The sequence below is a fragment of the Clinocottus analis genome, unplaced genomic scaffold (assembly GCF_023055335.1).
Source record: "Clinocottus analis isolate CAN_PGR_092001 unplaced genomic scaffold, fCliAna1.0.p SCAF_19, whole genome shotgun sequence".
In the NCBI taxonomy this organism is placed as follows: Eukaryota; Metazoa; Chordata; class Actinopteri; order Perciformes; family Cottidae; genus Clinocottus; species Clinocottus analis.
The window spans coordinates 4400050-4421366 of NW_027175920.1; the positions used below are offsets into that span (position 1 = coordinate 4400050).

At 44.3% G+C, this 21317-nt stretch overlaps 1 protein-coding gene across 1 annotated transcript in view; it reads left to right on the forward strand.

Annotated features, from left to right (window-relative positions):
* chst15 (carbohydrate (N-acetylgalactosamine 4-sulfate 6-O) sulfotransferase 15) overlaps nt 1-18266 on the forward strand; it is a 31492-nt gene extending 13226 nt beyond the window's left edge. The window contains exons 2-8 of the mRNA XM_068583405.1: nt 4880-5474; nt 7014-7353; nt 10976-11119; nt 14552-14708; nt 15452-15608; nt 16876-17023; nt 17686-18266. Of these exons, the coding sequence (XP_068439506.1) occupies nt 5034-5474; nt 7014-7353; nt 10976-11119; nt 14552-14708; nt 15452-15608; nt 16876-17023; nt 17686-17885 (1587 nt within the window). The 5' untranslated portion in view covers nt 4880-5033 and the 3' untranslated portion in view covers nt 17886-18266. The remainder of the gene's footprint in view (nt 1-4879; nt 5475-7013; nt 7354-10975; nt 11120-14551; nt 14709-15451; nt 15609-16875; nt 17024-17685) is intronic.
* The last annotated feature ends 3051 nt before the right edge of the window (nt 18267-21317 follow it).

The following is a 21317-nucleotide window of genomic DNA, read 5'->3' on the forward strand; positions in this document are numbered from 1 at the left end:
GAAATAATTGCAATAAACTATATTATAACTGTAGGGAAAAGACTGCTGTTTCTTCTCTCATTATACTGGCTAAAATTCTTGGTGACTTTCTTATAGAAATAAACAAGCATGCAAATGCAACGGGCAATATCCAGATAATAGCCAGAAAAGATGATCGAGGTCATGTCCATATAATGTACAATGAGTCGATGAGATAAAAATAATTGAGGTCTTGTCCATGTATTGTACGCTAAATCGACAAAATGATCGAGGTCATGTCTATATTGTATGAGAAGTCAAAGTATTACTGAGTACATGACCTTCTCTCAGCCTCATACCGTCTGCAGCTTTTCCACAGAGTAATCTTCCCTCTTTGTCCAATCACATCTTGATTTTCTCCACCATATATGCACCTCTGATTTAATTTGTGATTATGACGTTGGGTACCCAGTGATTAAATTGTCTACCATTGGATCAGGCTTGTTGAACTCATGGACTCTGTGGGAAACCTCATGGAGCTTTCCACTGCTTTTTAAATCTTCAACCTCTAAGCTGCCTGTTGCTCCTGCAGATAAGTCAAATTTTAGCTTGTTACTGTGCCATGTTAACATCGCAGAATAATAAAATACACTCATATCTATGACATATGTCTTCTGGTCCTCTGAAGACAGACAGATACTAAGGGAAAAGTGTCTTAAACAATGTCTTCAACAGTTTCCTGCTCCATATTTCAAAGAGAAAGCAAGCAGGAAACATCCGAGTCCTTTTCATCTTGTCCAGCAGTCGAAGATGAAGACAACAATACATGGAGGTCCGAGGGGATAGCTAAGATATTTTAACAATATTCTGTAATATGGAGCAGCAATTTTCATGTAGTCTGAGTGAGCTGGCGCTTTGCTATTGAATTCAAACAAAGAGGGCATTTTAGGGGCCCATCAGAAATACCAATGAGCCTCAGAAGTAGGACAGTGTGCTCTCCAGTGCACAGACTGCTCCTCCAGCCAGGTATGATGCTCGTGCATCGCTGTTGTTTGAGGAATGAATGATTTAAGGGCTGTGGAGTGTTTTCTGTCATTGCTATTGTGCGAGAGCATTCGCCGTCCTATGGAATACGACCGCGAGTCACAGGCAGAATAGGAAAAGTAGAACACTATTTCCTACCCTGCACGTTAAGGCCATTATGTTTGAGTCACCGCTTCACCAATTTTGTCTCTACAATCAATGCCAAAGAATGCAAATTGTCACGTTCACAGTATGACAAAAGCTGTAATGTAACCAGTTGGAAATGTGATGGATTAATCGTGGGGAACAACAATAGACTTCGATTCATATTCCTTTTTTATTTTTTTCTTCTAGGTGCAATAAAAGACAATCTGTCCATCTCTTTTCCCCAAATAATCAATCTGACAGCGATAGACACAAAGAAAATGAATTGTTCAGCGGAGAAGAAAAGGTACACAAGAGAACGGCAATTAGCTGTGAGACTGGTTTCCAGAGCGGAGATGGACGTCTCGGAGGGGAGTAGACGGCCGACTTTAAACAAATCTGCCTGATTGCCTGTTTCACTGATCCGTCTCTGAATGACAGGGTAGGCCGTACAGAGAGGTCTCCCTCTGATGAGTTATTAAGGCCGTGGCAATTCCATTTGCACCACACAGCGAGGGAGGTATCAGCACAGCATGCAGGCCATTACCACGGATGCCCGTGTCTCTGAAGTTAATTACAATCATTATGAATTTGAGTTATCTTGCGTGGTCAATGTGTTTGATCTGTGCAGTCAGATGACACTTACTTGGATCTTTCTGACTTGCAGACTCCCCGAGTCTGTGATATTTGCACCTCACCGTTTCTAATATAGCATGCTTTATGGAAAGCGTTCATACATATTATTCATTAAGGCTTAATAGTTCAGTGATGAAATAACATCGTCATTTGTTCTGCTGGGTTGTAATACAAACCTCTATCCTCTTTTTTTGCTTGCGTGTCGTAATCAATTACATATTATTATAATCTTGGTGGCCAAACCTCGACAGGTTTCTTTACTAATAAGTCGAGTGCTGGAGGGAGAACAAGTAGATGGTGGAGTAATCTTAACCGTGTTAAACAAACCAGTCAACGAAGACAAAACCAATGCTCGGCTCCTGCCATTGGGCAGCTAGCAATACCAAACTCATTTGAACTTTTGCAGGTTAGCGTATTAATAATGAAGAAAGCTCTAACATACAACGTACTTACAATAAACTATTACTAGAAATGGCAACCATTTTCCCTTCCTAAGCCATGTCAGAGGTATAGATATTTCAATCAATGCTGTAAACATCCTCCTTCTTAGAGGGAACCTGTTCAAAACAAAACTTTTTCTCTTTTTTTTTTACTGTTATTTGAAGGTTTGGCCACAGAAAAGGGAGATGATGCAACCTTGTGTGTTCTTTGTCCTCTTTGTCCACTGTCCCTCAGCCATATTTCTGTTTTAGTTAAGCTGTTTCATCATGTTTGATGGACAGGAGCAACACATTTGCTTCATGAATAGAGCAGAACTGTCAAGCTGCCAGTCGCTCACTGCTACAGTTGGGTGTCTGATTGATTTAGATGCGAGTTCCCTTGAGGGTGACATTCTCTCGTCAATGCCACAGTCTCTTTTTCCTCTCTCTCTCTCCATCTTTTTTTTTTTACCTCTCTCTCTTTATCTTTTTACCCTCATGCCCTTTTCTTCCTTCCCCTATTTCATAGCGTTGATCACGAGCACCTCATTGACTTCAGCCTTGATGAAGGACACACACACACACAGTCAATAACTGCTAATGAGATGACGACTACAAATGAGCGCATATGTTCATCAATAGCAGACGCCGGGCTTGTTACTCAGGCGCAATCCTGAAAATGTCATCCTACTTTTAACGCTTTGATTACACAATGCAGTGTCCATGTCTGTGATGGAACAGGACATCTGACCTGACGTAATTACATTTCTATTAGAAGCAAACCTCTTCCTCTTTTTGGAGCTTTCATCACTTTGGAAAATTTTGAAATGGGACCCTAGAGTCTATTTTAAAGAACAAGAAGAACATTAACTTGATGTGGGGAACATTTATCCAAGACAAGCGATGGGTTTTAAATGACACTCCTTCAAATAAAGTTAGGTATCATCTTTTTGGGGAAAAGTGCGAAACACAATCCTGCTCCAAAAACCGGTTGATTTCCTGCATGAAAGCAAAAAGAAACATATTTGGTTCCAGCTTCTTGCATTGAAGTCGTCACTCTCCAACTCTCCCATTCCCTGACAATGTGGCCAGACAACTTCTCGAGGGCTGGCAGTCAATCTTTTCAGAGCGTGGCTTGTTATTTCTGCACCTGTCTCCTGGAGAGACTGGAGCTGTGGGGGTGACGCGGAGGGCCCAGCTGGGGGTAAATGGCATTGCGTGAGCAGGGAGGCAGGCGCTCTCCAGTCAGCCTCTTATCAGCTCTGCCGCGAGCTCCGTGAATACAGAGTTCAGTGAAGGTATAGTGGGAGATGGGCGGTGGGAAGGTGGTGGTGGCGACGGCGGCCAGGCATTATCAGCCACGAGGCATGAGCGATGACTCACTTCCATAGAGCCCTCATCTTATGATGTGTGCAGGTGTGAAATATGTCAACCTCCTGCCTGTAATGCATGCGGTTTTGAGGCTTCGGCCATATTCTCGTACATCTCACGCATCCTTTGTTAAAATAAGGTCCTAGACGGTCGGTTCTGCTGGCTTTTTGTCATTATACTGTATTTTATTCACCGCCGTTGTGGTAGCTCACCTCCAGACACTTAAAAAGCCTCAAGGATAAAACTACACGTAGCTGCAGCAAGAGCATTATCATTAAAGATCCCCAATTCTTTCACCCTTTAGACATTGGACCTCTTTTTTTTATTTTTATCTGTGGGCGACTGATGATCCATGTGACTTCACAGTGTGGAATACCATTTTCTGATAATATAATCCCTTCTCCAGTCCGAGGCGGGTCTCTCTTATATTTGTGTCTCCCCACCCCGAGCCCCCGCAGGAGAGTCTGACACTCAGGCTCGTAGTTTCGAGCCTGAACGCATCCCTCATCCTGACGCCCTTATCAGTCCTTCCATATTGTGACCGTTGCTCGGGGGGGGGGGGGGGGGGGGGATGTTGCTGTGCTGTTTGATTAAAACAGGAAGTGGAATTAGTTTAAAGCTTGCGAAACGCAATAGTTGTGAGTCACATTTTCCATGACATGCTTTAAAAGATCACAAGTTACCTCTTAATAATCAGAGCTGACATATTCCCATCCTTGTATGCTGCGAGAACTGCGGACGCACGGAAGTTTAACAGAAATTACCTTCAGCTCTCTAAACGTTGGACTGCTTTTACATTTCATTTAGCTGACGCTTTTATCCAAAGCGACTTACATTTTGTTTCCCTATGCACCGTAGGCTCAGCAACGGGGAGCAATTCAGGGTTAAGCGTCTTGCTCAAGGACACAAAATGCCAGAAAGAGGCATTACTTTTTCATTGGGACTTTCTGAGACTGAGGGATGTGATGACACGCTCTCGAGGTATGAAATATACATTTCCCTCTCTGGAAAATGGAAAGAATTTCAATCAGTGCGCGGTATTGGTTGCGAACTGGTTCCCAAATGGAGCAGACACACGAATGCATGTCGGCATTTGATCAGTCTATTCTTTGTCGCAGTCTTGCATCAATACAACTTCTGGAATAGCTGACGTCTCTTTCAGGTATTGTGAATGAGAAACAGGAAGTCTCAGCAGCACAGAAAAGTGTGGGTGGAAAGAAAGGGCTATCTCAATTTTTTTTTTGGAGGTTTTAGAAGTTGCTGCGTCAGCCGCCTTATGAAACAGTGAGTCAATGTAAGCTGACTGTCCTTTTCCTCTTACTATGTAGGCAGACGTCAGCGGATGAGGTGGGCTGTTCTCCACAACCCATCATGGACATCAACTGTCAGCCGTTCCGCCATCCCAAAACCTCCTGTCCCCTCTCCGTAACGCCTCCCTGTGTCTGAGCCTGTGATACCTGGGACCCGCAGGCCGTTGACACCATGACGCAGATGGACTACAAGTACAGCCTGCTGGGCTCGGCGGTGGACGACTACCGCAAGAGGCCGCTGCTCCTGCAGGTGGACGACACGCCCATGAACCTGTTTGCGGTCCTGCAGGTGAAGCGGGAGCTGCCGAGGCGCTGGAGCACGCTGGGCTGCTTCCGCAAGATCCGGCTCTACAGCTTCCTGTTCGGCCTGGCCGTCATGTTCCTCATCATGGCTTCGTACATTCTGACAGGTGACAAGAAGGGTCTCCTCCTCACCCCGTCGCCCTACCACTTCAGCAGCCTGGTCAGCCCGGGACCTTTTGCCTTCAACCTCTCCTCAGTCAAGGACTACGCACATATCAAGCTGGTGGTGAAGTCCATCACATCCAAAGTGGAGTTTCGCAGCAGTCGACAGCTCCCGGAGCTCAAAGCACTGGTCAACAGTGAACCCCATGTGAGTGAATCCATCCTCATGTACTCAACGAGCTCTTAAGGATGTAACTTCTATCAAAAAAAAATAGATTTCGTTATCAGATGGATTGCCGTAATGAATACCTCAGTGTTTTATAATGTACATGTTATCTCCCCATTTCAATCATAATACAAACAAGGCCCAGCCTGATATTGATCTCTCTTTTAATTGACAATCTCAGATGTGTCTTGAAGCATAATTAAATGCAAAGTGAAAAGGTGACTCCAATCAGTATTCGTGCCTACATGCTGTCTACAACGGGTTCAATACAGATACATTGTTGCAATTCCCCACTGGTTGTAGCTTCTAATTTAATTTATAAAGAGATAAAACTGCTCTCAAAGCCTTGTATAACACTTCATGTCACACCAGATAATTGCACAAGTCTCTCCCAATTTTTTTTTGCGCGAGGGATTTAAAGCTCAAAGTCACCCCACATCCAACACATTAGTCCTGTGGATTTCTCTCAGTGTCCGTTTCACCTCAAAGTCTGCTTGGATTAATTGTTAATCCTAATGATAATGGCTTGTGCTGGGGCTAATTTGCAACATAACTAATTTCTTATTGAACCAGTTAATGAATAGGAGAGTGTGGCCGCGGGACAATCAATACCACGTCTGTGGATGGATCCGGCATTAATTGTCCGGAAAATAGCGGTGTCTCACAGGCTGTGGCTGTGGGCGAGCCACAGAAGCACAGGTTTTTGGTTGATCACCAAAAAACGTGGAAATAACTCTACGAAAAAGACTGCGAGAAATATGTGCGTGTCGCCTCACTTCTCGAGTCGTGGATGAATCTTCTGTGCCGGGTCTGAAAGTATTACAACGGGTTCACTTTTTTATATTTTTGTATTGTTTTTCTTAAATCCAACGTTGTACTATAATAGATGTCCACATCCATGCTGGTAAACAATACCTAATTGGTCTTTTTTGGCTGGTGCATCAGGACAATGATGCAAGTTTGAGTTTTTGTAGAGCCAAAGGGGGCAGACACCGAGGGTGTCTGTTAGAATATAGCCTTCAGGCAGTCTTTACATGCAAATACAACAACAAAAAAGACTTTATTCAAGTTTATGTTGACTCATCCTTTCTCTCTCCTGGAGGACTGAGGTATAAAACAACCACAACAAAATGTCCAAACCCTAAATACTGCCTGCCTGCACCGTACATGCATTCATATGTGCGCTCGCTTGTGTCTCTGCATCTCTGGCAGCTCTCTGCCCCTCCAGAGACTGTACCCTCCTGCTCACACTTGTCACTAACGTGCAGCTGGATCCCACACAGATGGTGTTTGCCTCCACCTGCCAAAAACAGTGGCCTGTATAAATGAAACTGTTGAAGCAGACCTCTTCCTTTAATGAGTCTGTGAAAATGCCTGGCGCGTATTTATCTGCCGTCGTGCCGCCCTGGCAGAGTGATGATCTCACGGGGGTCACACAAGGCCTTTTGTCTGAAATGGTTTTATGTGGTTCGGGGGAGTACGGCGACTTAACCCCGCCCCCTGCTTTCTTTGCTTTTACAGATGTTTTCTGCAATCCCACGCAAATTCCTGCCCGGTGTCAAGAACCCGTGCTGGTATGAGGAATACACTGGGAACGTCACCTCGGACCCTTACAGGACAAACTTGTACGCGCGCTACTCGAGGCGCTTCCGGACAGTGTTTCAGCACCTGAGGAACACTTTCCGAGAACACTTGTATCACCGCGACGGGAAACTCTACCGCATGCGGTGCCTTCCATATTTCTATATCATCGGCCAGCCAAAGTGTGGCACGACGGACCTGTACGACCGACTGAGGCTGCACCCGGACGTCAAGTTCACCACTTTCAAAGAGCCGCACTGGTGGACCCGCAAGAGGTTTGGTGAGTAAAGAAAAACTATAATTTGCTGCGGCTGAGGCCTTCAGGCGGGTACACAATAATGAGAGCCCGAGAGCATTTAAAGTGTGAAGCGTGGCTCTCGACAGTGTATATCATTTTGCCGGAGCCAAGCCTCAGGGGGCTTCGGAAAAAGCACTCGGTGACAGACGTTTGAAGGGGTCTCAGCCTCAAAAGCAAACCTGTCTGTTTCATACGCATAATTAATGTTATCTCCTGTATACTTGCTGTCATCATATTGTGTATATGTGTGGATTGTAGTAACTAAATTCCATAATTCATATACATTTCAGTAGTTAATTGGGGGAAAAGTCTTTTGGATACTGACAATTTCACGCTCTGTCAAACTGACAGTTCTGCTTTATCAAATATGGCAAGAACTGCGCCCGCAATTATAATTTTTTTTTAACAATGTGAAACCTATAGCTGGTTGTGAGCCCTGGATGTGGTATGAATTATGTATCTCCGATGCACGCAGTTCAATCTCCCAATGCAATTAACCGAGAAATGAATATTCAACGACCACTCTGTGCCGTGCATGAGAATAAAGTTAAACTGTTTATTTTCTACCTGAGAGCTGTTGGCCTCCATATTTACAGCTCTGATGGTGTATTTAACCGCTTTATTGCCCCGTACTTTCAACATCTCGATTGCCCTTCCTGTGCGCGTCATCATCACGCACATTACCGACACCGCTTCCCCATCCTGATGCATGCGCGCCGAAGGTTGCGCTCGCGGTGTGGCTGTGCTCATTAACGGCGCGACTGGGACGATATGCAGAGCGATCTAGACTCTAACCGCTCTACTCCGTCATCTGTGACATAGCTCTGTCTCTGTGGTGGAAGAGACTTGAAAAGAGCACGTGAAAAACACAGCACACAGAGCCTCCTCGCACACTTTGAACCCACGTGTGTGGGCGCGCCGTTTCCTGCTCTCAGATCCACTTGCAAGATGTTCTACCGCGATGAACTTTGCTCTCGGCTTACAGGTCTTGCTTTATTTTGCGCCTTTTTTGGCTGCTCTCTTAGCACACCATGGGTTATAGTTCTCATTTAAAAGAGCAGCAGAGCAATCGTACATGTATTTAATTAGACAGCAAATCATTTTATTTTATTAGGGAGCTATTTCTTACTTTGCAAACACTCAGAGGCCTTCTTCAGGATAGAATATGTCTTTTTTTAGGGAAGAGTTGCCAGTTGAGCAGGTGAAGATGCATCATGCATTGTACACATAACCGCCGGCAGGTTTCAGTTCAGACACACACACACGCACGCACGCGCACACACACACACACACTCAACCCACTGCCACAATCCTGGCTTACACTGTTGGTTTTCAAGGAGTTTGAACAGGTGGTAATATGTCATTTTCCCAAACAAAGAGATAAACCCTCAAACTGTGCGTGGAGAGGTACGAGCTGCCTCGCAGCCGACATCTGGTCGAATGGCGCGTCTGTCATCCGAATGTGTGGATGCCATATTGTGTTTGCTTCAGCACGTGCATCTGCGATGCTAAAAGAACCACCGCACCGCCACAGATGGGATTAAAAGTCATGCGAGATCTGAGCGCGACTGTGTTTAGTCGAACTGAAAACCCTCTGTACCGCCTCCCTTATATCTTTAAGATGCTTTCTTGCACTGCTCATTTGGTTTGATTTGGTGACTTTCACCTAATGACGCAAATAAAAAAGCCTTTAGTCGAGTCTCTAGTCTCCAATTAGTGCCAAAACAAAACAGTAACACTTTTTGTTTTTAAAGAAACTGAGATTCTAAACTCATGTTGTGTTTTTGCTCCCAAAAGAAGGCACATCATTATTCTCAACACCTATCATGCATTTTGTTTTCTTTTACAACTGAAAACAGCCATTAAGACTCATGAATAATGGAGCATCCTCAGCAGCATCAGGAGTGTGTGAGTCAGTGTGTGTGCGTGCGTGCGTGTCACTAAAGTGTGTGTGCATTTGTGAAGGAATAGAAGAAGGAGGAAAAAAATGTGAAGAGCAGCAGTTAAACTGTAGGGCACCGAGCTGTTCAAAGTCAGTTCTGATTATGAAATCAGAAGCAGATTAGATGACTTTCTACTGAGTTGAAAGACGCGGGTAGCGAGGAGATAATCTAATTCTCTTTTAAGAACAGCAGCTGCATTATCACATCAGTGCAGCGTGATTTTTAATGGTAATTTCTCACCGAGGATGACTTATTCTTCTGCGCAGCGATGACTGATACAGTCATTGTGTTTGGCCCGGAGCTATCTGTCGAAATATTTCTTAATGATTTTAATAATTTCAACCGGGGGAGGGGGGGGGGGGGGGGTTGGCATTGGTCACATTTTCTGCAAATGTTATCAAAATTCTCACCGCAGAAATCAGACGGAGGTTTAACCCAATCGTCGTAGCCAAAGTGATTCTTTTGAAGTACATCCAGTTGCTGACTCTGCCACTAATCCCTCTGAGACTAACGGAAGCCTAACTGGATTGATCGGTCTGCATGTGATACTTGTTTCAATGAGATGTTCAGTTTGAGTTGATAATTATTTGAACCTCATAACGCTGCAGGATGTGGCCGACGAGTTTGCTTTAATTTGTCTGCCTTGTGTTTGTGTTTTTTTTGCAGCCGGGGGTGTTGTGTCGCAGCACATGCAGCTGTATCACGGACATAGGTCCCTCTCAATTATTGCCCCACCCAACCCATTCATGCTTTCATCTTTGCTGCCACCTCCCTTCTTTCGCTCTCTCCCTTCCAGTGTTGCACCCGGAGCTGTGTGCTGATAATCAGCCCTTTTCTCTTTAGACATCCTCCGAGAACACTTTGAATTCAAATGGTCTTGTTTTGTATTTATTTATTTCATTCCGACTCGAGGCTCCGCTCATCCGATTCATGTAAAAAAGGTGATTGGATGCGATCCGCGTCACATAACTTTCCGGGAGGAGCTATTTGAATGTCTATTTGAAAACTGTGCGACGTTTCGTTCGCATTGAAAAAGGCAAAGGGATGAAAACAAAACCCTGAAGCGAGACGCACACACAAGTGCCATCTCCACCTCATACAAGTGTAACCAATCTGGATTAGTAAAGTTGCCGGCTGGAGGTTTTGGAGACTTTACTAGAGTTTTCTAATCATGTTTTCCTGCTAGCTAGAGAACGGTGTTTTACTGCGACACCATCAAAGCATCACTGAAAGTAACAGACGCGTGAGCTACCTCATTATCCTCATGCTGCATGGATACTTCGAAATCCGACCCTGAATCCCCACAATTGCCTGGTAAATTGTAATTATGCTGCAGACCACAACAGCACAGATGGAAAACACATTTTCGAGTCCGGCATTTAAAGCGCACACTTCACATCGACCCCTTAATTGGAAACAGGGGGCACTTGAACCGGGTGCAACAATCCTGCTGAATTTGGATTGGAACTTAGATTTCATTTGGTCACCCCACAGTCAAGATAACACAGGAGCCGTAATGGCTCGTCTAATCTGGGTGATTTTGGAGCCTCAAAAAGAGAAGCATAAGTCTGTCTCTCCTTCCTGCAAAGTATATACGATCTGTAAACGTGCCATCCAAAGCTAACATGCACTCTATAAGCTGTGTCTTCCTCCTCCCCCAGGCATCATCCGTCTGAGCGAGGGCTTTCACGATCGATACCCAGTGGAGGACTACCTGGACTTGTTCGATCAGGCTGCTGACCAAATCCAGGGGAACCTCACAGTGAATGCCAGTGGAAGCCCCAGCCAACCTAACATCATCATAGGTCAGCCAAAAGACAGTCGAACCACGTTGGTGAAAAGGCTTTTTTTTTTTGAACTAATTCACTCATTCAGTTTCCTGTGAGCACGTCAGAATCAGATGTATCCACTTTTCTTTCCATGTGGTAACCAATGGTCAGAGAAAAAGCAACGGAAAACAAGGCGTGCAAAGTTCCCAGCCACAGGTTCTGTAATGTAGAAACTATTTTGTTGATGCTTCAGCTTGGATTGGCCATTAACGATAATGAGTCGCAGGAACTGCTGTATCTGGTGACAAAAAGGGTTGTGTCACATTTTGTGGTGTTTTTATAGACTCTGGTATTCTCCCTTTAAAAAAAAAATAAAGAGTGGCTATTCACTTTGATATTTTCCATCCCATCAAGGCCGATAGTTTACACGGTGTAAATACAAAATGTATGACGTCTGCCTCTCCAGGGATTTATGAGGAATGTAGTCCAAAGTCCTGGCTTGATCATAAGAATCTGAATCAGGGAAAATCTGGGTGTATTTAAATGGATTAATATTGAGTAAAAGGCGATCAAATTCCATTATTTTCTCTATCAATCGATGGAGAAAAAATCTAGAAATGAGGGTTTTCCCTTCCATTATATGTGAAGAGAAAAACATTCTCCTCTGCGCCAGTGTTTCACTCAGTTGATCCACTCACACATTCACGGCTATGTGGAAAAGGCCCACTGAGACGGCTAGCTTAGTTCACTATCAACGACTTTAGCCCTGAATTTCCATTTGCCGATCGGAGCTTTCCAGCGTTAGTCATCCAAAAAAACACCTTATTTTACAAACAAAAATAATTGGTGGAACTTGTTTGAGGCCCCCGTGCCTAAAGACACGCTGAGACTCCATCAGCCTCTCGTCATTTATTTTTCATTTACAAATCAACCACTGCTTAATATAACACCGAGCTCATTTTATACATTTTAAATTCTCCAATAGTCTTAAGATTGACTGAGCAATGGAAACTAAACATCAAACGCAGCTTGTGACACCAGCCGAGCAAAGCGGAGCTTCGCGTGAAACTCGGCAACCCTCCGGGTCGGCACGTAGCACGCTAATGAGCGACTTCCCTACGTCTATGTCACGATAAAGCGCATCACATCTATTTCAGAATCTGAAGCATTGCACGTTAGTGGGCAGATAAGAGGACTCGATACGATTGACAGCGTGTAAAACACGGCCCGCTATCTCCAATCACATCTCCAGGCAGTTTTGGTTTCAAAAACATTTCCTGTGCAGTGTAATCTCTGCCTTCCTGTTTCGTCAAACGTCACGTCAAGACGGACAGCCTCAGCCGCCTCCCTCTGCTGTATCGTGTTAGTCGCTCAGGTGACAGGTCACGTATTGCCGCTGTGATCTGCGCGAGGGACGTGGGGCCGACAATACTCCGGGCCGCCGTCGGGCTACGGCCGACGGCATTTGGCTCGGGGAGACCTGTCACGCTGTCACTTGCCTGCTACTGCGCTTGTAATCTCGCCTGCAATATTACAACGCCGCTATTAAAGCGGCGGGTAGTGAGGCTGAAGCGCAGAGCCGCTCCGCGGCAGCCACTCTCGCTCAGGTGAATAGCGGTGAAGAGAGCCGGTGACTCAGCCCCTCAAGCTTTATAATACTGGACTTGCTTCTGCTTCGCTTAGCAACTTCACTGAAGTGCCCGTATAAAAGGAATCATTGTTTGTGTGTGTGTGTGTGTGTGTGTGTGTGTCAGGACAGCAATAATATCCGCAGTGGGGTGGAGAAGTCTTTCAAACCTCCGTCCTCTATTTGCATATCCTGCTTCCAGCACCTCTGCTTCCATCCGTCTCTGTCTTTTACCGTCATCCAAGCACAATCGCAAAGAACCGCTCGACTGCGAAGGAAAACTGATTTAAGTTTTTTCGACAATAGCCTTTTCAGACCGGACTGAGTTGGTGCATTGAGCGCAGCTTAGCGTGCCGCTGTGTTTTGTTTCCCTCTTTAAATAAATAATTCCTGTAAAAAAAAAAAGGAGGGGGAGTGGGCCAAAAGCCCCACTCAGTATTCACACCATGCCCTTGGAGAGCCCAGCAAGGTGCAGGCCTGTGGCCAGGATCTTGGGCTTCCTCCTCTCTTCAACCGCCGGCCAATACCAGAGGCACGCCGGTCTGGCTCCGCCATTTGTTTGCCCCATTACGGCTTCTCTCCATGGGGCAAAATAAGCCCTTTTAATGGACAGGGAGACCTTTAAATAGACTTGATCAGCGCGTATTATTTCAAGCACGACAGCATTAGCAGCGATCCCGTTTCACTCTCACCGTTGTCATCACAGAAAATAGGTCCTGGCTATCATCCCTTTCTCTGAGGAAAGGGAGGCAGATAAGGCCTGCGTTGTGTTCCCTGCAAATACATCACAGCTTCACTTCACAGATAAGAGGATAATGAAGGCACAGACAGCCTAATGAATCCTGGATATCAGCGCAGCCTGATAAAGTTTCTGCTCTCAAATTGTTTGAGAGACGACGTCCTCTGACTCGTTATGAGCACCGGCACTGCCGCGGTCTTTCTGCAATTTCACTCACAGCTTTTCTTTTCTTTTCTTTTTTCGCTCTTGCTTTAGAATCTTTTGCTTCATTGACTTGTCAGATGCGTGTTGGGAACATGCCGTGTCTGTTAGTTCCAGCCTGCATTCAAAGGCATAAATCATACATTCATCTATGGATTATTACTTTTAAGAAGACACGAATCGGGGAATTTATCGGTTTATTACAAATACAAAAATGAGTGAAAATCAGATAAAACAATAAAACCCAAAAATTGGATGTTAAAAAATGACATACATCCTAACTTGAGAGTGTTTGGTGCATAATCAGAGTTAACCACATTATCTGTACCATCAATATCACGAGTGTCTTGTTTCCTGTAAGTAGAAATTGCAACAGCAAGTGTCTTTTTAAAGCAGGAAACACATTTGTTTCAATACATGAGAACATCACATGCATTTGGAAATTGGCTGAAACTAACAACATCTTCATTACGAATATCCGGTAATTTTTTTATTGATCCATTATTCATATATGTATTAGCCGATAAAATGTCAAAACGTCAGCGTCGCAGAGCCAATGACGTCTGACCAAAAGCTGTTCAATTGACAATAATGTAATGAAACAGAGAAAAACAAGCGAATCCTCACATTGGAGAAGCTGCATCCAAGACATATTTGGCATTTTATACTTTTCAGTTAATTGTGGTTCAAACCAATTCGCTGCCTTGTAAACTGTGAAAATCCCCCCCGAAAAAACAGAAACAGTTGAGCCTTGCATATTAAACTACACACATCAAATGCAACACCAAAGAATGAGAAAAACAATAAAAAAACAACCCGTTTGTGTGTGTTTTGTTTCGTCTCTGCATAATTGTCTGACGGCCTGTGTGCATGCTTCTATTTCAACCGCTGTGTTCTGCAGGAGAAGCCAGCGCGTCCACCATGTGGGACAACAACGCCTGGGTGTATTTCTATGACAACACCACAGAGGGAGAGCCTCCCTTCCTCATCCAGGACTTTGTCCACGCCCTGCAGCCCGACGCCCGCTTCATCATCATGCTCAGAGACCCGGTGGAAAGGTGAAAGTAGTCTCCGTTTTACTGCCTCCCACCTGCACTAAAATGCGAGCCAGTAACGATGCCGCTACAGCTCCGACTCGCACGCCGGCGCCGCATTTTTGTGCCTCCATCATAGCTGTTTACACTGCAGGTACAGACAGTTACTTTTCATGTTGATAGGAAACAAAAGATTCGCCGTCCCAGACGCTGCATTGCCTCTCAGTCAGCCTGGCTGTCACATACGGCGTGTAATGTTTCATTATGATGCTTTTAACAGAGCCGCGGATAACCTACTGCTGAATCCTGCTGGTATTACTTTAACATTGATTTTCTATTAAACTGTTCAGTGCTCAAAATGATTCTTCATGTTGCCACCAAATCAGAGTCAATGTGTGTGTGTGTGTCCATATCATGCAAGTGTTATACTCTACATTTCCCAGTCCCAGGCTTTCAGTTCCATATCTCTTTTAGTTGCACATCATTGGTGTCTCCAGTCGGAGCTGAATGCACTCTGTCCAAACCTGTCATGAGTTGGATTTAATGACCACTTATTTTTGAGTATTGTTCATTCAATTCCATGAAAAGTGATCCCGTGTAGAATAACAGTCTTGGATCATTTCAATGGCAATCATTTACTTGTGCAATAGCTATCCAGTCTAGTCCCAAGGTTGACCGCTCAGGTATATTTACTCAACAGCGACGTCTTCTTTGAACAAAGTAAAGTTTTCAGGATTTCTTCACAGAGCGTCTCCGTTGTCTTGCAGGCTCTACTCGGACTACCTTTACTTCGGTATCTCCAACAAGTCTGCGGAGGACTTCCACGAGAAGGTGTCGGAGTCGCTGCAGCTATTTGAAGGGTGCCTTCTGGAGTACACAATGCGCTCCTGTGTGTACAACACGACTGTCAACAACGCCATGCCAGTGAGTGCACCCGTCCCTCCCACTTTCGTCTTGCACAGGGGCCGCAATTTAGCGGCCGGCGCATTAGCTGGTGGGAAGAAAGAAATTGGAAAAAAAAAGGGAGTGAAAAAGACAGATGGAGTGGAATCCACACTTCATTAGCACATGCAAAAGCTCGCAGGGCGGACATTATGAAAGGGATTGGCATTAGCAACACTGTTGAACCACCGAGCGGAGGCAGCGTCTGGAGCCTCTCTTTGTGTTGGAAAACCAAGTTTACCAGTGGTGTGAACTAGCTTCTTACTCACAGAAAAGACCAAGTCTCTGTGTCATGCAGTGCCGGGCCCCGGTGTCGGGCCCCCGGCCAGCTTTTCCCGCTGTGCGTTGAGGCAGACTGGCAGGGGGAGGAGGAGACCGTCCTCTTTTGGCTCCGCCTCCAGGCTGCCCTATACGAGAGGTCCGCCTCTCCAACTGCCACTGACAAGCTCCACGGCCTCCTCACACCGATGCTGGCCTAGTTGTTCATTCATCAATATATCTTCAGAGTTATTAGACCATGTGAGAAGCCATGTGTGTAGAAATACATTTCCATGACAGTTTGGCTTCCTGCAAAACACGCTTGTGAGCTCTCATAAACAATGAGCGGCAAATGTATTTGTGGGGGATTGCTTTAAGATTTATTTTGAGGAACACCCATCACATGTTACCAAGGTGACATTTTTTTCGGACCAATAGTCAAACAAAGCCAAAGATATTTAACGTGTAATATAAAAACGGAGAACAGCACCACATCTTTTTTTACATTAGAGAGACGAGAACTTGAGATTATTTGTAAATTTGAAAAAATGCCGAATGCCGAATGCCGAATGGGTCACAATAACGGAGTGAAAATAAAATAAAACAACCTACCACTGGCAGGTAGTGATGCAGGTTTCCTGATTCTGAAATGAAACGTAATCTTTCTCAAATCCGACAACCACACACACACACACAAACACACACCATACATACACACACACACACACACACACACACACACACACATCACATGATACTAACAAATGTTCACATGCCCACACGGTGCCTCGAGTCACCCAGCCGTACGCAAGGGGAAGATGAAAGAGCGTGGTGGTGGAGTTCCCTCCTTCGGTCTCCCCCTCCCTCCCTTCTTCAACCCCTTCAAATAAGTGTAACTCATGCATCCAACCCTGTGCCCTTCCACTGAGGTGGTGGGGGCTTCAATAGAGCTCGGTTATCTCCCATTGACTCTCCCGTTTTGTGTCCTCAGGTCAGGCTGCAGGTTGGCCTCTACATTGTGTACTTAATGGACTGGCTGACCGTCTTCAGCAGGGAACAGATTCTGGTCCTGAGGTTGGAAGACCATGCCTCGAACAGGAAATACACAATGCACAAAGTCTTTGACTTCCTTAACCTAGGTGAGTAAGCAACACATCCCCACATGCAGTCGGAGCCCGGCCTGCAATCATCCCCTCTGGTGACTCTGATCAATACAATTAACAGACCTCTAAAGAAGTAGGGAAATGTGAAAAGTCATGTAGTTAAAAGTACTCAAGGGAGGTAATCAGGGGATTCTAGCGTCTACCGTGTTAACAAAGAGCAGTGCATGCACTGCATTTGAAAGTCCTGTTGTTTTAATGTACTTGGCACCAGCTTGGAAATGAAAACAAAATGTCCCTCAGATAAGATTCTGGGCTTTCTTACACCTTCTATACAGTACTGTCTGTGTCAACCTTTCCTTGGGGTGTACAGTAGATTGCTTTAAGTAACAGGCCAGTGCTTGTGTGCTGCAGTGGTAATAATACAGTCTTGCCCTCTAGTCTGGAAGCCCCCTTGTTCATCCCACAGTCGAGTTGCCCCAAAGCTCAGACTTAGCTCTTCAAAGAGCTGCCAACACCAGCCAAGATGCGATTACCTCCCAGAGCGTCAAATCTTCTGCTCAGAGCACAGCTGACACGCAGTGACAGAGTAGAGTCCTGAAACTGTATTTTGGTTCCATTTGTTTAGTGCTGATGCGAAATCTGAAGTGGAAGGATGTGAAAGAAATGTTTGTGTGTGTGTGTGTGTGTGTGTTTTACAGGGCCTCTGACGAAAGAAAAAGAGTCGGAGATCACAAGAAGTCCGGCATCAAATACCAGGAGGCCGGCTGACAAAAACCTGGGACCCATGCTGCCCATCACTAAAGAGATCCTGCGGGATTTCTACATGCCGTTTAATGAAAAATTGGCCAAAGTGCTGCGGAATGACTCTTTCTTCTGGGAGAAGAACTCGAAACTCTGAACGACCCGCCTAAACCTTTACTTCAGTTAAAGAAACCACTGATGTGTCAGCCAGCCCCCCTTCATTTGAGCTTCATCTCTCTCAAGTGCCCATGGAAATCAATGTCTTTTTATATAAATTATTTTCTAAGTTATAAAAGCAGAGATGAATCAAAGATAGAAAATAGCACAAGAGAGTGTGGTGATTTTGTGTGTGTGTGTGTGTGTGTGAGAGAGAGAGAGAGAGAGAGAGAGGGAGAGAGAGAAAGAGAGAGAGAGAGAGAGAGAGAGAGAGAGAGAGCGAGAGAGAGAGAGAGAGAGAGAGAATGAATACATGAGAGAAAGAGATGTCGTCAAGTCTTGATTGTTTTTGTTTTTTTTGTGACCAGTTGTACAAAATTAAATAGTGAATTCAAAGATATTACACCAGAGTCCTGTGTTGCTCTTTTTCAAAAAGTTTGATTTGATTAATCCCCTTTAATGATAGCGAGGAAAAGCGTAATTCGTTCAGCTGTAATCAGACCAAGAGTTTAGTGAAGCCACACCGCCCTCTACTGGAAGTCACGTCACATTACCAATAACACCGGCCCCATCCAACAACACTATTGCTGCTGGGACCAATAAGAGCAGGCCAAAGGTTAAAAATAAATGACATCAAATGGAATAAATTCAAATGAGTGTTACAAATGAGTAAGAAGCAAGGAATTAAACCGTTTGTGATTGGATTTGAGGCTAAATCTGGCTAAAATAATCAGGGAAATGAAACAAAGATGTTTGAACTCCCTAGATTGAGCTGCGCAGGGTTAACATATAACTGTGAACAAATCAACAACCATGTCATGCCTTTAAAAACATTACCAAGCACTGCTGAACGTTTTAAATTGAAGTGAAATTACACTTTGACATCCTGAAGTACTGAAGTTGGAACGTACACTTTTTCCCCACCAGAGGGCAGATGACTCTTATGAATACACAGTTAAAACTTGGACTTTGAGCTTTAAGCAAGTGCAGCACAAGTGATCTAGAATCAACATCCAGACTATTTAGTGTGCTTTAAAAACACAAAGCGCCACCTTCAGGAGTCATGTACCTCTGGCTGCCGCTTAGACGTCCTAACCAAACTTCACTTCAAGACAAACTGACCAACATGCCACTGGAAAACCTTGTTTTCATAAAGAAATCGGAAACCACACAGATTTAATAAATGTGTGATTCTTGTTGTTTTCAAAAACGGAATACAGCTCTTTCCCAGTAAGATCTCAAAATGTCAGCAGCTTTAATGACTCCCCCCTCGATGAAATCAAGACAATCTGACTGGAGAAAAAAAAGCGACTGCAAGTAATTTGCATGTTTTGTTTGGAGTTGGACGAGTGCCTCCAACAAACTTCAATTTCCTCTTTACTCACAAACATTATCAACGCTTCTTTCATCCAAGTATGAGCTGTATTCGAATACAGTGACTGACAGGAAACCGGACTCCAGAGACTCTTTGAGACACACGTTTAACCAAAAGATCCAGTTATTTTGCATTCCTTTGCATTGTGTCAGGAAGTATTAGCAGTCTGTCAGACAAAAAGAAAAATTCAGTCGACCAGCTCATGTGGAACAGATGTATGATGCAGAGTTAATATTTGAGTTGATATGATCCCACATCACATCAAAAGTACTGAATAATTAACTTCACCCCAGAGAACTTGGGCTCAGGGCCAACAGGTGGATGCTGGAGTGGACCAATAAGAGGTGGAGCTTATGAAATGCTACACGAGCAGAAGCAGGAATAGTGTGCAGTGTCCGGCAGAGTTAGCAAAAGAGCCGGATAAATGTACTAAACCTATATTCATCTTCAATGTGCAGACTGGGCACTCCAATTATTATCGACTTTCCTGTGAATTGAGATAGAAAAATCAAAACTCGCCAGTCCATCTCACCTCTGCAGAGATACCACCAACTTTTTCATATCAAAATGAGATGACCATCCATGGAAATTAGCTTGCGGTTGGAATTGAATGCTATTGAGGGGAGCAGATTACATTATTTTATGGATAGGGAACTCTAAATGCCAAGTTTTTTTAATAAAACATAGTCTCTATTGCTTAGTGGGGTGTGCTTGAACTGAAATGGGACTGTATGCGAGACAGCATCCATGTTTGCATATCTCTATATTCAATACACAAGAGTATTCATCATCGTAAATCAACAGCATGGAAAATTCACAAAGCACGCTCTATAAAAAAAAACACCCCCAAAAGAAAACAAAGTTCAGCCGGTGCAAGTAAGCTGAATAATTCATAATTAAAAGCATACCAGTGAAAAAAACACAACAACACTTCCCATAGATATGGCAGCAAGAGCAATCCATTATTTCCTCCTCAAAACACTAACTACTTTTGGCGGGCTCGCTTGTTCACGACGCTCTAACGTTGATTCGTGAGCAGAGAAGCAAGTTAGCGAATTAGTTGCATGACAGCATCGCTGAAAAAACGGTAACAAGGTAGGCGCACGTTCGCAGTTCAAACAGAGCGTGCAGGAGGTTGAGTTTGTCATTAGGGAGTGCGGCTGCAGTTGTGTGACTAAATATGCATCCTGCTGGTTTCTTATTGGAGGCCTATGTATGCGACATGTCACAGAGCTGGTCACGTTATGATTTTGGGTAGAAATATACCTCAATAGTACGATAGTATACCTGCTGCAGGAGTATAAGGAGAGAGTTATTATAAACCAACAACCAATTGTTCCTCTGAAGTATTCCTAAAAACCAAAGCTTGATATTGCTTTTCCACCTGTGCAATGAAAAAGTTTTCACGTTAGATTATTTTGATAAAACGTGACTCTTGTATCTGGAAAGACAAGTGTTTTTGAAGCTGATATTTACGGTGACATACTGTTTTTTTTTTTTTTTTTAAATAAAAAATGAATCCCATGAAAATACTGTTTCCTCTGTAAATGACTATAAATTACAGTGGCCAGTACAGTTTGTTTTAATTCACACCATGGGCTATATTTGTGACCACGTTTTATAAGATTTACATCCTCAGAAGCGACCGCCGGGCTCAAAAGATAAGTAACAAATGAAACGACGCCGAAGCTCTCCGAGTACGGTTCGAAATACAATTACATTTTCACTTCAACAACAACAACAACAACAACAGCAACAGCTATGAAGTGCTACTGGGTACGAATCCTATTAAACAGGAGTTATTGATCTAACCACACCGGTGATATGCCCTTTAGAAAAACCTATAAGCTACTGCCACCTCCTTTCTCAAGGAGGACGTCTCTGTCGTCCTTGTTCCTGTATAGATCCACCGTCCTTGAGAGAAGACGTCTCGATGCCGACAGCGCGCACCTGTAATAAAAGGCGTCGCATCAAGGCCACATTTATGGGATTCACGACAGGATGTTGGATGTGGCTGGAAGACACTTGGTCCCCAGGTCCATTTTTTCCTCTGTCAGC